At 35.8% G+C, this 14062-nt stretch overlaps 1 protein-coding gene across 2 annotated transcripts in view; it reads right to left on the reverse strand.

Moving 5' to 3' along the window:
- Nucleotides 1-14062, reverse strand: part of PLXNA2 (plexin A2) — a 275925-nt gene that overhangs the window by 67511 nt on the left and 194352 nt on the right. For both annotated transcript variants that reach the window (XM_039320077.1, XM_039320076.1), the window contains 5 exons: nt 13528-13695; nt 10928-11021; nt 6831-7070; nt 4962-5105; nt 504-738 (listed from right to left, as the gene is read on the reverse strand). In XM_039320077.1, coding sequence (XP_039176011.1) covers nt 504-738; nt 4962-5105; nt 6831-7070; nt 10928-11021; nt 13528-13695 — 881 coding nt within the window. The remainder of the gene's footprint in view (nt 1-503; nt 739-4961; nt 5106-6830; nt 7071-10927; nt 11022-13527; nt 13696-14062) is intronic.

Here is a 14062-nt window from a genome sequence, read left to right on the forward strand (position 1 = left end):
CACGGCTCCTAACTAAATGAAGGGCTTAGATGCTAAACAGTTGTTCATTAAACATGCCTGTTTATGTGTTTGGAGGGGCATGTGCATGTGGTGTGAGCATGCATGTATTGGCATAATTATGCATATTTTGTATCCATATATGCGTGAAGTAACATTCTTCAGGATCTATTTTATGACTAAACAAGGTGATATAACTTGTTTGAGACCCTAAAACAAACATACTAGCAATTTGTCGTGCATTGTATTATATTATTATACTATAATATTTTGAACTTTTTACAGCAAAATTGGCAGCATTTTTCTTGCATTAAGAATTTAAACATGCTCTTCATGATTCTGATGGGTTATCTCACCTAAAATTCACTTTCTCTCACCATGACTCACTTTCTTTCATAGTGAAAGTACAAATAATGTTCATAAACAGTGAAACCAAGTCGTTCCAAGCCTGAATGGACTGCATATTTTAGAGGACCTCTTATTTGAAATTAGGGAGCGATACTGACCTTCTTTGCATTCAAGGGCTACCCGAGACTCGAGGTTGTCCATCTGCATCTGAAGTCTCTTGAGTGTGAGATCATTTTCACGTGACTTGCGCTTGTAAGCAATGAGGACTATGATAACTATGATGAGAAGAAGACTGCCTCCTGCTGCAATACTGACAATAGCAGGCAAAGTCAGCAGGCTATCTGAGATCACATTCACTGAGCCAGGTGAGAAAATGATGCCACCTACATGCACCTAACCATCAAAAAGAATCAACAGAAGATTACATTACAGTGTGTACAGAGATTAATTTGGAATAAAAACAGTCACTTAAAAAGATGACATTTAAATCACGAAATATGCTAGTAAGAATGCTGGGAATAGGACCAGCAATGAAAAAGAACACTTCTCCAGCATGATTGGATGGAGAACCCACGGATGGGTTGTCTTAATCTATCTGCTCCAATTAGACTAAGTCTGAAATTTAGTACCGCCCCCTCTGTGCCAACTGCACCCCAGTTTTAGATTTAGTCTCTTTGCTCTAAGACGCATTTTTCCTTCGCTCCTGGAGCAGAAGACTGTGTATTCCTATTTTATTTTATTCCCTTTAGCTTAGTGCTAACCATTTTTATTAATAGATTTGATAATTTAAAAAAAAAAAAGAAAGAAAATTTTTTTCCAGTGATCATCGCAACCTGTAGCCTAGCAGGCTGACAAGCTGACAAACCTCCCTTTGGGGTAGGGAAAACTTTCCCTTTCTCCCTTTGAGAGCCTTTCAGCTTCACAATCAGCTTGAAAATTGGATTCCCAGAAGCAAGAGAAATCTCCTACCAGGGGCCGTTCCTCTGCATCAGAGGCTCCGTTCTTCTAACCAGAGCCTGGAGGCCTTAGAGGCAGGGGTAACCTTGCCAATTGACTGGGGGGCTCCGCAAGCAACGACGAGGCTTGTCAGGCCTGGAGGGAGCCTTTTCTAGGTCCCTTGGCCTCAGCAGACCACCCCAGCAGCAGGAGAAAGTTTTTGGCACCGATCCAATTTTCGGAGCCTGGAGGCCTTACTAGGCCTCGGCCTGCCTCAGCCTCTCTCAGCTCACCTAATTCTGAGGCCTGGAGGCATTATCGGCCTCGGCCAGCCTCAGCGCCTCCCAGCTGACCATCCTAACACCCTCTGCTGTGCTAGGAGCCCAGGCGATTCTTCGGAACGAGGGCTCACCGCAGTTCAGGCCTCCGCTGTGCTAGGAACCCAGGCGATTCTCAGGAACGAGGGCTCATCGCAGTTTAGGCCTCAGGCCTCAAGGCCTCCTTTCTAACGGCCGTTTTTGGCGCGCAGAGCTTGCAGCCGCCATTTTGAATTACCTCCCGGCCGCCATTTTGGAACTTACAGAGGCCCAGACTAACTGCAGGATCATTCCAGAAGGCAGTTTTCTGACAAGTTGAGACAGAGGCCTCTAGATTGATCAACCTTATCACCGGACAAGAGTGATTGGATTGGGGAGGGCCAGCTCGTTCCGGAAGGACGCAGTGCCTACCAACCCCCCATTCACGAAATATGCTAGTAAGAATGCTGGGAATAGGACCAGCAATGAAAAAGAACACTTCTCTTGTATAAGTCCTTCTATTTGTTTACTTGGGAATTAATGCATGGATAAAAACTGCTCATTTTTGTTGAGGAGCTGATCGTTTTTTAAAAAAAGAAATGTATAGTTTTAGGCACTGACATATTACTGCTGTTCTGGAAATCATTCCCAAAATGCTAAATACACTTTTAAAAGTCATATAAAGCTACTATTTGCTAAGTTGTAGATAAGTCCTTGCAAGTAACATCCCCATAGAAAGGAAGGTCATATCCTTTTTGAAATATAGAAGAGCCTTCGAGTTACAACATATCTGTTATCCTTGCACATTCCTTTGATTACATGATATCTTCATTTGACTTTCATAATATAGGTTTGCAGCTTTCTTTTATAAACCATGAATATAAGAAAATAAAGATTTCATTGACAAAGGAATGAAAAGGGAAAGTATAGAAGGCAAGGAAAGAACAAAAGAAGAAATGGAAGGGGAAAACTGAGGGGGTTAGTTAGGAATGCCAAAGAATAAACTGATGTGCACTTTATAGGTGTTTAAACCTGACTGCTCTTTAGAAGGCCAGATCTTAAAGTTGAAACTCAAATACTTTGGCCACCTAATGAGAAGGAAAGACTCACTGGAGAAGGGTCTAATGCTGGGAAAGATTGAGGGCAATAGAAGAAGGGGACGACAGAGAATGAAATGGCTGGATGGATACACTGAAGCAGTAAGTGTGAACTTAAATGGACTCCAGAAGATGGTAGAGGACAGGAAGACCTGGAGGAACGTTGTCCATGGGGTCGCGATGGGTCGGACACAACTTCGCAATTAACTAATAATAATAATAATAATAATAATAATAATAATAATAATAATAATAATAATAATAATAATAATAAAAAGTTGGAAGGGACCTTGGAGGTCATCTAGTGCTTGTGATATCATATAAATTATAGTATTAGACAAATGATGTGAAGACTGACTCTTATTTTTTTTATGAAAAAAGTATGTGCTTTATAAAGTAATCCAAGGATGCTCACATTAGTATTTTGCTAAACTCAAGACTATCAGTGGCAAAAACAGAAAAAAATCATGTGTGATTAATTACAACCAGACATCATTTTGGGGATATGAAATGACTTCAAATGGATTCTAAAAAATGACAATTCTTGTAAAGTTCTCACAGTTTTAAAAGCAGACAAATCACTAAACTCAAGAAAAGCATTCATCTGCAAATGTGCAATGCCAGAAGTGCCTTTAAAGGAACAATCTAACCCATGGCTCTTGACTATATTGATGGTAATGAGGAAACTAGCAATCTACAGCAAAATCAGTGAGAACTAGATAAGTATCCCCTCACAGCAACATTGCATTGCATGTAAATGGTGTGAATGAATAAGTGCTTAAGCAAATATAGTATGCATGGCACAATAGAGTATGCATAGCCTTCGGTACCAAGCAACCATATATTCGTGATCTATCTCTACAACAAACTTCAGCACCAGTTGTGTTATCATCTTTTCTGATATTTTTGTTGAAATGAATAAGACCAGCTATTGAAGTGAAGCCTATTCACTCACAGGCTCAAATTAGAAGTTAAAGTTTCTAGTAGAAGGCCATAACAAACCACTTCCATATTGCTAAGGAAACAATACAAATCTGTCCAAGAGGTCACCATAGTTTAGCTCGGTTTGGAATAGACTTTATTTTTTGAACATCTAAATATGAAGAGAACTGCATGCAAGTCATCATTAAAATGAGCCAATATGAAGGTGAGACCATTTGGATCTGCTGATATCTTTGGTGCTGGAGAGCTTAAAGATCAAACACTCTTCCCCTCCCAAAAAAGCTCTGTAGCTATATTACTAATATTCTTCAGCTTTTAACTTTTTTCCCCTTGTGTGATCTGTTGCTTAAGGTCTTATCATAGAAGTGGGGAGATTCTACTCTACTTCTAGTCTACCGTTAACCAAGAAAGAAAGAAAGAAAGAAAGAAAGAAAGAAAGAAAGAAAGAAAGAAAGAAAGAAAGAAAGAAAGAAAGAAAGAAAGAAAGAAAAGAAAAAGAAGTTAATTGGGTGTTTTTAAGCAGGCTACTTTTTCAACCCATCTTATCTCACATTTGCTGTTACAGAGAAATTTGGGGAATTGCTGTATTTAACTTAAGTTATTGGAGAAGAGATGGGATATATATCTTACAAATAAAAACATATCTCATTTGTTCTGCAAAATATCCAGGGTAATTTTCTCTTACAGAACTGGGAGCAAGCTGATCTTGCCTTCAACTATAGCTTCCATCAGCATGAATTGAGGTAAGGTATGCTGGAGACTTCTGCACCCACTGAGATGTTCTGCTGCCTACCAAAACTCTTGCTGCTATAAAAGTAGTTAGGCTCAAAGGTTTGACATCACTTTTTGTCTTTCAATAGCTGCAGGGTTTTGTGTTTGCCAATGAGCAGTTCAGAGTTACAGCTGCTGTAACTATTACTGCTTTATATACCCTCATGCAAAATTCATACTGTGCCAGTGTGTGCTTGGATAATATGTGTATGTATGCCCAAGTTACAAACACATGATGGCGAAAATATTTTAAAATTTCAACAGATTTCTTTATGATATTGTACATTTGCATGTATAAATTAATGGTAGTTAATTAGCCCTTTGGTCTAATCATGTGATCAGATTAATGCATTTATTTGAGCCATCTTTATACTGGTCCTGAATTAAAAACACTTGTGAACTGCAATTAAAGACATTATATTTTCAGGAAATTGGTGGTATTGGAGATTCTTATCTTCTTTTTAATCAAATATTTTTTTTAATTTCCTGGAATGAGAGCTAGTTTTGGAATGGGGATCAACTCTGACATTTGAAAAAGTAGAAAAGACAAAAAATCTTGATTTTTGAAGCTCACCATAACTTTGTGTTGCCCGGTGAGATTTGGAGGTTCACAAAGTAATTGGGTCTCAGAGATGGTGACAGCACAGGGAGTTTCTCCAATCAGAACAGTATAATTCAGCTTTGCTCCACCCGATGCAGGTGGACACAGATTTTTACCCTACGGAAAAGCAAAAAGACAATGAAACGTTAGCTAATGTCTCGGCTTTTCTATGATTCAACATATATCCAACATTGTGGCACATATCATAAACATCATAAACATTGATGCATACTTATTTTTAAAAAGCTGCAACTGCGAATAAGAAATTATACAATTGAGAGAGAGGATGCATTTATGTCTCTAATGTATTTGAATTTATATTTAGTGTGTGTGTATTAAATTTTTGGGATTCAGTATTACATTGATCACAATAGTAGGAACTACTATAAAAATGTCTGCTATACTACTGTCCTTTTCTTTTTCATTTATATATGAAAACTAATAAGATATTTAATTGAGGAAACCATAACTGAAAGCTAAGAGGCAATTGAGAAATCAGGGGCAGTTCATGGAAATAGCAGTTAGTGCAAGAAGTAATCTTGAGAAGGTGAAAAATAAGATGGATAAAATTAGTCTTTCCTTTTGCCTGTGATTAAAATAAGTGCTTTTCTGGTACATGACTGGCATAGCATGATAAAATACATCTGCTATTCCAGCCAAGCATACAATATCAAAATACACCTATATGTCACAGAAAACACTAACAGTCCAAATTCAGATATGGATAAGGAACTATCTAAACATGTTTGTCCATCACACAGCTACTACCATTCTACTGGTATTGTGTTACATTAGGAGAGGAGAAACAATTGCTTGACATGAAAGAAAAGACTTCACTGAAGTATCAGTGGTACAGAAAGCTATCACACATCAGGTACAAAAATAAGACTTTTCACATCAGCAGTAAAAATGTGAAAGTGGAGAAGATATGGTAATCCTGGGAGTGAGACATTGTTAATATAATATTGAACTTTAAACTTGATGTAGGTTTGGTTCTCAAAACACAGTATTGTAAACTGCCAGCAAATAAAAGTGCAGAATAGTTATATTTATTTTCACAAGAAAGGAATAAAGTGTGTTGTCTGACTTGTGACATATCAGTAAGAGTATCTGCGATGTTTTAAAATGTTCTTAACAATTAGATGCTAGGCCCAGTTTACTAAGTTTTTGTTTTGATATATATAGCTCAGAGTTTAACCTAGGACTACACGTTATACAAAGGAAAATCTGAATATATGCAGTGGAGATACATCAATTTATAGATTCCTACAATCGTAAACTCCTACAGTATGTGATAGAAATGCACATGTCAAACAAAATGTTTTGTGATGTATTACTGTTGGGAGGGGAACTGTAGGCAACTGGGGGGAGGTTAGCCTGTTACATATACATCAAATACCTTGAGTTATATACTTGTGTTAAATATTGGGCTGCAAATACATAGGAGGTTTGCATTACAATATCAATTTGGATGTTTTTCTGTCATTGTTTCTGCCAATTCCTATGAAGGAAATAAAGGAATGACGGCGAAGAGAGCATTTCAAATTTATTTTTCAAGTTTTCCTAAAGAAGTTCAAATCAAACCCTCTCCGAAATATTTCTGTGTGAAATCAAAATCCCACAACTATTTTCCAAGACAAAATTTGCAGATTCGTAATATTTGAAGAGTTTATGATTTTAAACATTCACATATATCTTCTTATATAACTACAAACAATACAAAAAATTACAGATTAATATAAGAAATGGAAACAAGATTTTATATGTAGGACAATACATTTTTCAAAGTAAATCTGGATTTGAGTATATAAATGAGTCACCTGGATTGTGCCGTCACTTTACCTTCAGGATGATGGGTGATCCTGGCTTTTGGTCCAAGATGCCAGTAGCACTCAAAAGTTCAAAGGCAGGGTTTGGATAATAAATAAATTTGGTGTCATTATAAATCAGTAAAGATTGAACATTGTTAAAGATGAATCCGATTTCATCAGGTCGTTCAACAACATCCAGACCTGGTCGGTACTGTGATGTAAGTGAAGGAGCCAGGCAAGTGAGGGTGGTAGTATTCACAACTTTACAAACCTGGAAGAATACAATGAAGGCAGGGTTATACCTTGAATAAAATATTTTTTAATTATTGTCACATCATGATTCCACTTTAATTAGTTTGGCAAGACTGAAGTACCAAACCCTTTTCCAAACCATGTGATAACTTGTTCTAACATCAGCCAGGAAGAACATTCTGTGAGAATGACTCTAGAAGTGAAATATAAGCTTTTTATCTCCTTTTGTTCACTACCATATTTTAAAAATATCATTTCTATATAGAAAATAAGCATTAGACATGCATAATGCTGGGAAGCTGGATAGAGCTTTAGTATACAAGAAATAATCAGTGTTATATGGAATCTGAAATAGAAAAATACAGGGTTCTTTTTATTAAAAATGGATTATAGATTCTGTGAAATGAATGATAGCTGGAAATGATACCAGATTCTGAGGTTGGAAGACAAATTTTATTGAAATAGCATAATGATCCTTTAATTAGATAGACCACAATCTGATAGTAACTTGTTTATGGTCACCTGTGAATTTCATGACTGATCAGAATACATCAGATCTGTTCTGCTGCCTATATCTTCCTGTTATGTTCATATACATATACAACTGTTTTGGATCAATACTGTACATTAAGAGATGTGGCAACTTGTGAAATGTGCAATGAACCTGTCATGATTGAGTTCTTATACTTCAAAATTACCACAGCCCATTGAAAATAAAATGAAGCGCTACACAGGAAAAGAAATCAATGTCTCACATTTGTGTTTACAGGTCAATGAAGATCATGTTAGCAAATCTTCAGAAGATATCATACTTACTAGCATCATATTCTCAGGCATCAAGGGAATAGAAAAGGGGTTTTGAATAATCCAATCTGGTTATATAGATTTCTCATACGCATTAAGAGTAGTATGTGAGACCAATTTAGTTTTTTTATAAATACACACATCCACACACACACACACACACACACACACTATAAAGATAACAATAACATTCAAGTTAAAGGAGATTCTAATGCTTTCTTTCTTTCTTTCTTTCTTTCTTTCTTTCTTTCTTTCTTTCTTTCTTTCTTCTCTTCCTTCCTTTCCTTCTTTTCTTATTATTCAATTTTGAAGCTACCAAGATTGTTGGACGAGCAGGCACAGAAACAGCCAGGGAAGTGATTGAAGCTTGGGAAACAGGCCCCTCATCAGTCAATAGGAGTGCTGATTTATCACGCCTATCAAGTATTTAGAAGGCAAGAGCTGGGCAGCACAAGCAAATGACAGCTAATAAAGTCCCAGAAAGTTTATTTTCTTTAGGTTGTTCCAGATGTTTTACAAAACGATATAATTCAGAAACCTAAAACCTCCTAAAGCACCACAATTTTAAGAAGCAAGAGTTATATATGCATGTACATTCTTTCCTCTGCTTGAATTATAGCCAAGTCTTTGGATGGGAACTGTGAGAAAGAATCTTAAAACTTAAAACTGAATGATAGTGCTTTTTTAAAGTTACATATTACATTACATTTCCTCACTTGAAACCAACACTGAACCATCATAAAGCCCAAAAATTAAATAAACAATAAGGCTTTGAAATATGAAAACTACCAACTAGACTAAAAGTTGTGTTTATGAATGAAGTTAAGCTACATGGCTGAATCAGTCAGTTCACAATTTACATTTCTAATGTGAGGTTCTTCTTGAAAATGCAGACTAATTATTTGCAGATCACAACAATTGATCATAAAATCATTTTTCTCAATGTGAAGCATTTGCATTTGTCTATTTACATATTCAATTCTATATCTTACTCTACACTCTAGACAGAATTTAGAGCTTACATTCTATATCTACTGATAAAATAAATATCACTTATTTTCTGTAACTGTTCATTTAATATAGAAAGTGAGGGGAAAATGGATGACGCTAATAACAAAATTTTACTATCCAAAGCTCCAAATTCTGTCCATACATAAACTATGCAGTTGGCTAGTTAAACAAAATCAAGGGGCAAATTGTTCTTTCTGTTATTAATAGATTTAAATATAAATATTTTTAATGATTCAACCACACTGAATCTGAATGGGATGACTGAATCAATGAAATACATCATCTAGGAAATCTTTTAGGCCCTTATGGTCAGAAAGTAATTGTGCCCTTACAGTGAGATTGTATCTATGTCTCATCCTTGTCCTTATTTCTGCATACAGCTGCATATGTAGATTTCAAAATTTGCCCACAAAGGCTGAGTTTGATCTTAATGCTGACAAATATCTGAACAGCTGTGAAGCTTTTTTGTTAGTCACAAATGCATTTGTCATGGAGATACATTGTTTTGGCAATGGAAATGCAACATTGCAATGTTAATCACATTGCAATGTTAATCCTAGTTTGAATTAAAATCCTTCAGGAATATAAAGATTTTAAACAATAGTCTAAAATGGGAGTTTTTAAAAATTTTATATAGAGATAAATGTCAAGATAGGGCATAGGTACAAAAAAACCTTGAATTTGTGAAAATTGCAATTGTGCTGCAGATCTGGATGGAAACAAATACACAAATCAGAAGCTATGTCACAAGATGGTATGGGCCAGAGCCAATTTTACAATTAAAAAGTCTTCCATCACTTGCTTCTCTGAGGCTTTGATAGTTCTCCAGGATTGTTCTGTTTAAATGAAGCAGGTGTTCAGAAGGGTAGAGTCAGTAAAATATCACTACCATTGTTGTTGTTTTTTCAACCTTGTTTACTTAGAGCATCTCTGCCTTCTGCTGTTGGCTTTTTGTGTGCCTCCAATGATGTATGGTGGGGCCTCACAATGACACAAGTACCATATGCTGTCATTGTTCCCTGTTAAATGCAGTTTCTCTATATAGTATGATAAGGCTCCATGGAATAAAATAAAAACAAGCTCTTAAGGTTATTCATGATAAGGACTCTAAAATGGAATCTAACTAATGTAACATAAGATATAGCTGCACAGGAATTTTTCCTGCATTTTTTAGAATGTAGGGATTATGAAAAGACACAGGAGGTATGAACTCTCCCCGAAGACCTCTCCCCTATTTTTTACATCTCCTTCTACAAACTATATTCTGCTGTAAACAGTTCACAATATTTAACTTTATTTTTATCCTGCCTTTATTATTTTTATAAACAACTGAAGATGATGAACATATCTAATACTCCTTCTTCCACAAAGTTTTGCCACAACAACAATCCAGTGAGATGGGTTGGGTTGAGAGAGAGTAACTGGCATCCATAGGGAGGAGGAGTGAAAAAAATGGCAGGATGGTTGGTGTAGCATCAGAAAGCAAGATCCACTGTTTTCATATGTATGTAAAAAACTTACAGTAACTTCATAGGAAAGCAAGAATTTAACCTTCCATCTACTGTAGCAATAGCACTTAGACTTTTATACCACTTCACAGTGCTTTACAGCCCTCTCTAAGCAGTTTACAGAGTCAGCATATTGCTCCCAATCTGAATTTTCATTGTACCAATTCCAGAAGGATAGAAGGCTGAGTCAATCTTGAGCCAGTGAGAATCGAATTGCTGGCAAAATTAGCCTGCAATACTGCATTCTAACCACAGCACCACCACAGCTCCTTCCACTGTAGCCAAAGTTATGCTAAATACTATAATAAATTAGAACCAAATACAAACCTATTAATGAAATATTTATTAGAATGAATTTTGATTATTATGAATGTGGTTCTTCTGTCTCATTAATAAAATAGATCAGGGTTATATTTGAATAACAAGCCTTTCTTTTTCAAGTGATTAAAGATAGTTTTGAAAAACAATCAGCCTACAACTTGCATATCAACCAAGAATCATGCAACCATTGGGTTAAGGAAACTTTCAATCTTTGGTAAAAGCAGATATTTACATTGACAGATTCTTTGCCATTGTACTTCACTCGGATTCTGGGTTCTTGTATAACATCCAGGTTGGATCCTGTAACAGTGAGAGGTGTGTGGCCACTGAAAGAAAGCAGAAGTCTTTAGGTTAATGAGGTTAATATGTCAAGAGGAACCAGAACTCAGTGTCTATATTTCTTATAAGTACAAATGTTTGTTGATCTCAACACGACATTTTCTGCAGGTTGAATAGGGTGACAGAGTGCAGTAATATACCATTGAATGCATTAATACACCACTGTCTTGATTCTGGATTAGTTATCTCCCATAACAATGTTTTTTTTTTGTTTCATTTGTCCCCCTAGTGGATAGTTATTTTTTCCATGTAACTTTTCTTAGACATGTTAACAATGGATGCTAAGGAAATCAAATGAACAAAAAATATGGAGGTCATTTCTTTGCTTCAGACTTTCTAGCTCAATAACAATAACACTCATCTGAAATTTAGATTTTATCTCTAGCCTTTAATATGGCAGATACATTGGGAAGTGATGGATAGTGAAATAACTAAATAGGGAAGAGCCAAAAAAATCAGCTGATTGGAAAAAGTTGGGTAGATGTTAACATGGTTGCATACACAAACTATTTGACAGTGATCTATTTCTATTATGTGGATTCTGGGGAGATCTTTTAATATACTTTTGATTTTAGCCTCTCTAATTCCTAAGGAAGATGTGAATGACTAATTCACCCCAGTATCTGTCTTGACTGTTGCTTCTGACTAAGATTATTCTGAGTTTCTCCTGTGATTAATTGAATATGTATTAAAAATCTACCATCCCTATCTAATCAATCTCCAGATTACTCCCTTCCCAGATATAAACTAGAGAAGACTAGGATTGAAAGCAGCTGTTGTCAGTCAAATTGTTTTTGTTCTGCCTTATGTGCATTTAGAAAATTAGAACATTATTGAGTACCTAATTAAATAGGAATGAGAAGTTACTAAATCATGGTCATTTGTCTAAGATATTCAAAATTGCAGGTTTAAAGCTTTAATATGCCAGGCTTTTTTAAAAAAGATCTTCAATTCCACTTTTTTCTTCAGTAAGTTTTGAAGCTCACCACATTGCTTCTAAGGATTTCTAAAGCCAGTCTGGAATCATCTATAAGAAAGAAAGACTTCCATTTCTCAGAACTCTCAATATATAGAGCTCACACTCACATTTCATCTTTTGTATGCCATATTGCATACAAGTCAGAAAAAGCTAATAGCAGTGCAAAAACTGACCTAAGGTTTTAGAAAGCATTCAATCAATAATTGTACAGTAGAGTACACTTCTGGGATATAGCTACGGCATCTTAGGTAATTTCATGCATGAACTTTTTTCTCTTTTTGCATTGATTGCCACTGTTTCGGTTTTAGCACTGGCTCTCTTAAGAAGAAGCCTTTAATGAGCAATTGTGCATTTCTTCAGCAGATGGAAGTGATCGTGGGGCTCCATTTGCTTTCCTAGAATCTTGTCACGGATTGCTATGGCTGTAATTGCAGCTGAATTAGTCACTCTGATTTTCTAACTCAGGGAAAAGAGATGCTTTCATTTCCCTGCAACAAGGCCTGGGGATAGGAGACCCACTTATTTCAGATAGTTTGTTCTTTTGCAATAGATTGAAAAGGTTTATCTGAAACATTTTCAAATAAATTTTTACATCTACCTTTTTTTTTGGCTTGACACATGCAAATTATGTGATCATTTTACAAATATAATTCTTTAAATTGTCTAGACCTTTTGAACCCAGGAAATCAGGGGAATGGCTGTGCCATATTCCTTGAAGTATTAGACCTTTATTCATAAATCTTCTATATTTACACAGGTGGAATAAATCCTCTAGGAACTGTGAAGCTGGTGCTGACAACAGAGAGGAAAGCAAATGAAGAGAATTATAAATTATACCTTTTTCTCTCTCACTGGGAACTTGAATGTGCTGTGCTAAGTCACAGACTCTGTTTTCTTTTCCCTATCGAAGGACAGTTTTAAACTAGCATTTATAAATATAGTGTTGATTCTAAAGTCATCACCCATAGTGACATGGTTTCAAAATTTGAATGAAGCTTTTGTTGAATTTTAAAAATGGTAATCACTACATTTTTTTTCCTGCCATGACTGTGAAATCCAGGCCAATCAAAATTGTTCTTGCAGGGGTGAAGAACTTTCATTTATTTGAAGATAGTTACCAAATATTTTATATTCTTTGACAAGACAAAGTATTTTCAGCCTGACTCTAGGCTTGTAGATAATTTTTGCAAAATGGTTTTTGGGACAGCTCTAGATCGTTGAAGATATTTATGAAGAAAACAGTGTAGCATGGCTTTTAGATGTGCTCAGTAATAATAATGCCAAGTCTTTTCTCTCCAATTATTGTTTTGTTTGAATTATTGGAGTAAGAAAAGGGAATACCCTGACTAGAGGTGCATCCTAAGTAGACACTAGTAAAAAAGTGCAGAAATCATGTGGCTTTGAACAATGCTTTGAAAATTTCAACTTGGTTGAATTTCTGTTTTGTGAGGAATTAATTGAACCCTGCTTCAAGTGATTTGTTTCTTGATGCAACATTATAGGAGCTTAGTTACCTGGCTATGCTCCATTCAGGCTCAATCCGATGAACTTTTGGGTCATCAATGTATTCAAATTGTAATGAGCTTTCTAGCTGGGCCCGGTCCACACTGACAGAAACATGCACTGGTCCAAGACCATGGGTAGAAGGTGCAGACACACACATAATCTCATTAATTGATCTCCTGTAAGAGAAAAAGCAATCTTTAGTTAGAAGAAATACAAACAAAAAATGACACCACTTATTGCCCACAATGGGAATCTTTGGGATTCATTCTAAAGCAGTTGAATGACAATCTTCGGGGGAGATATGATGCTTTTTAAATAGATATTCTCTAGTAGATATTTGATAGTCATGACTCACAAAGGCATGAATATTCATGTATTTTCATCTGAAGTCATTTTTACTTCTGCATATAATAAGCATACATAATTTAAAATTTGGATTGTAATTAAATCAAGATTAAAAATATGATGCTGAAGTTCTCATTTTTGGAAACATGTGGCAAGGTCTTGACTTTGCAACCTTGATATTCACATCTGCCAAAATTT

Source organism: Crotalus tigris, unplaced genomic scaffold (genome assembly GCF_016545835.1).
Source record: "Crotalus tigris isolate CLP2741 ecotype Arizona unplaced genomic scaffold, ASM1654583v1 scf7180000023618.1514416, whole genome shotgun sequence".
NCBI classification, from domain to species: domain Eukaryota; kingdom Metazoa; phylum Chordata; class Lepidosauria; order Squamata; family Viperidae; genus Crotalus; species Crotalus tigris.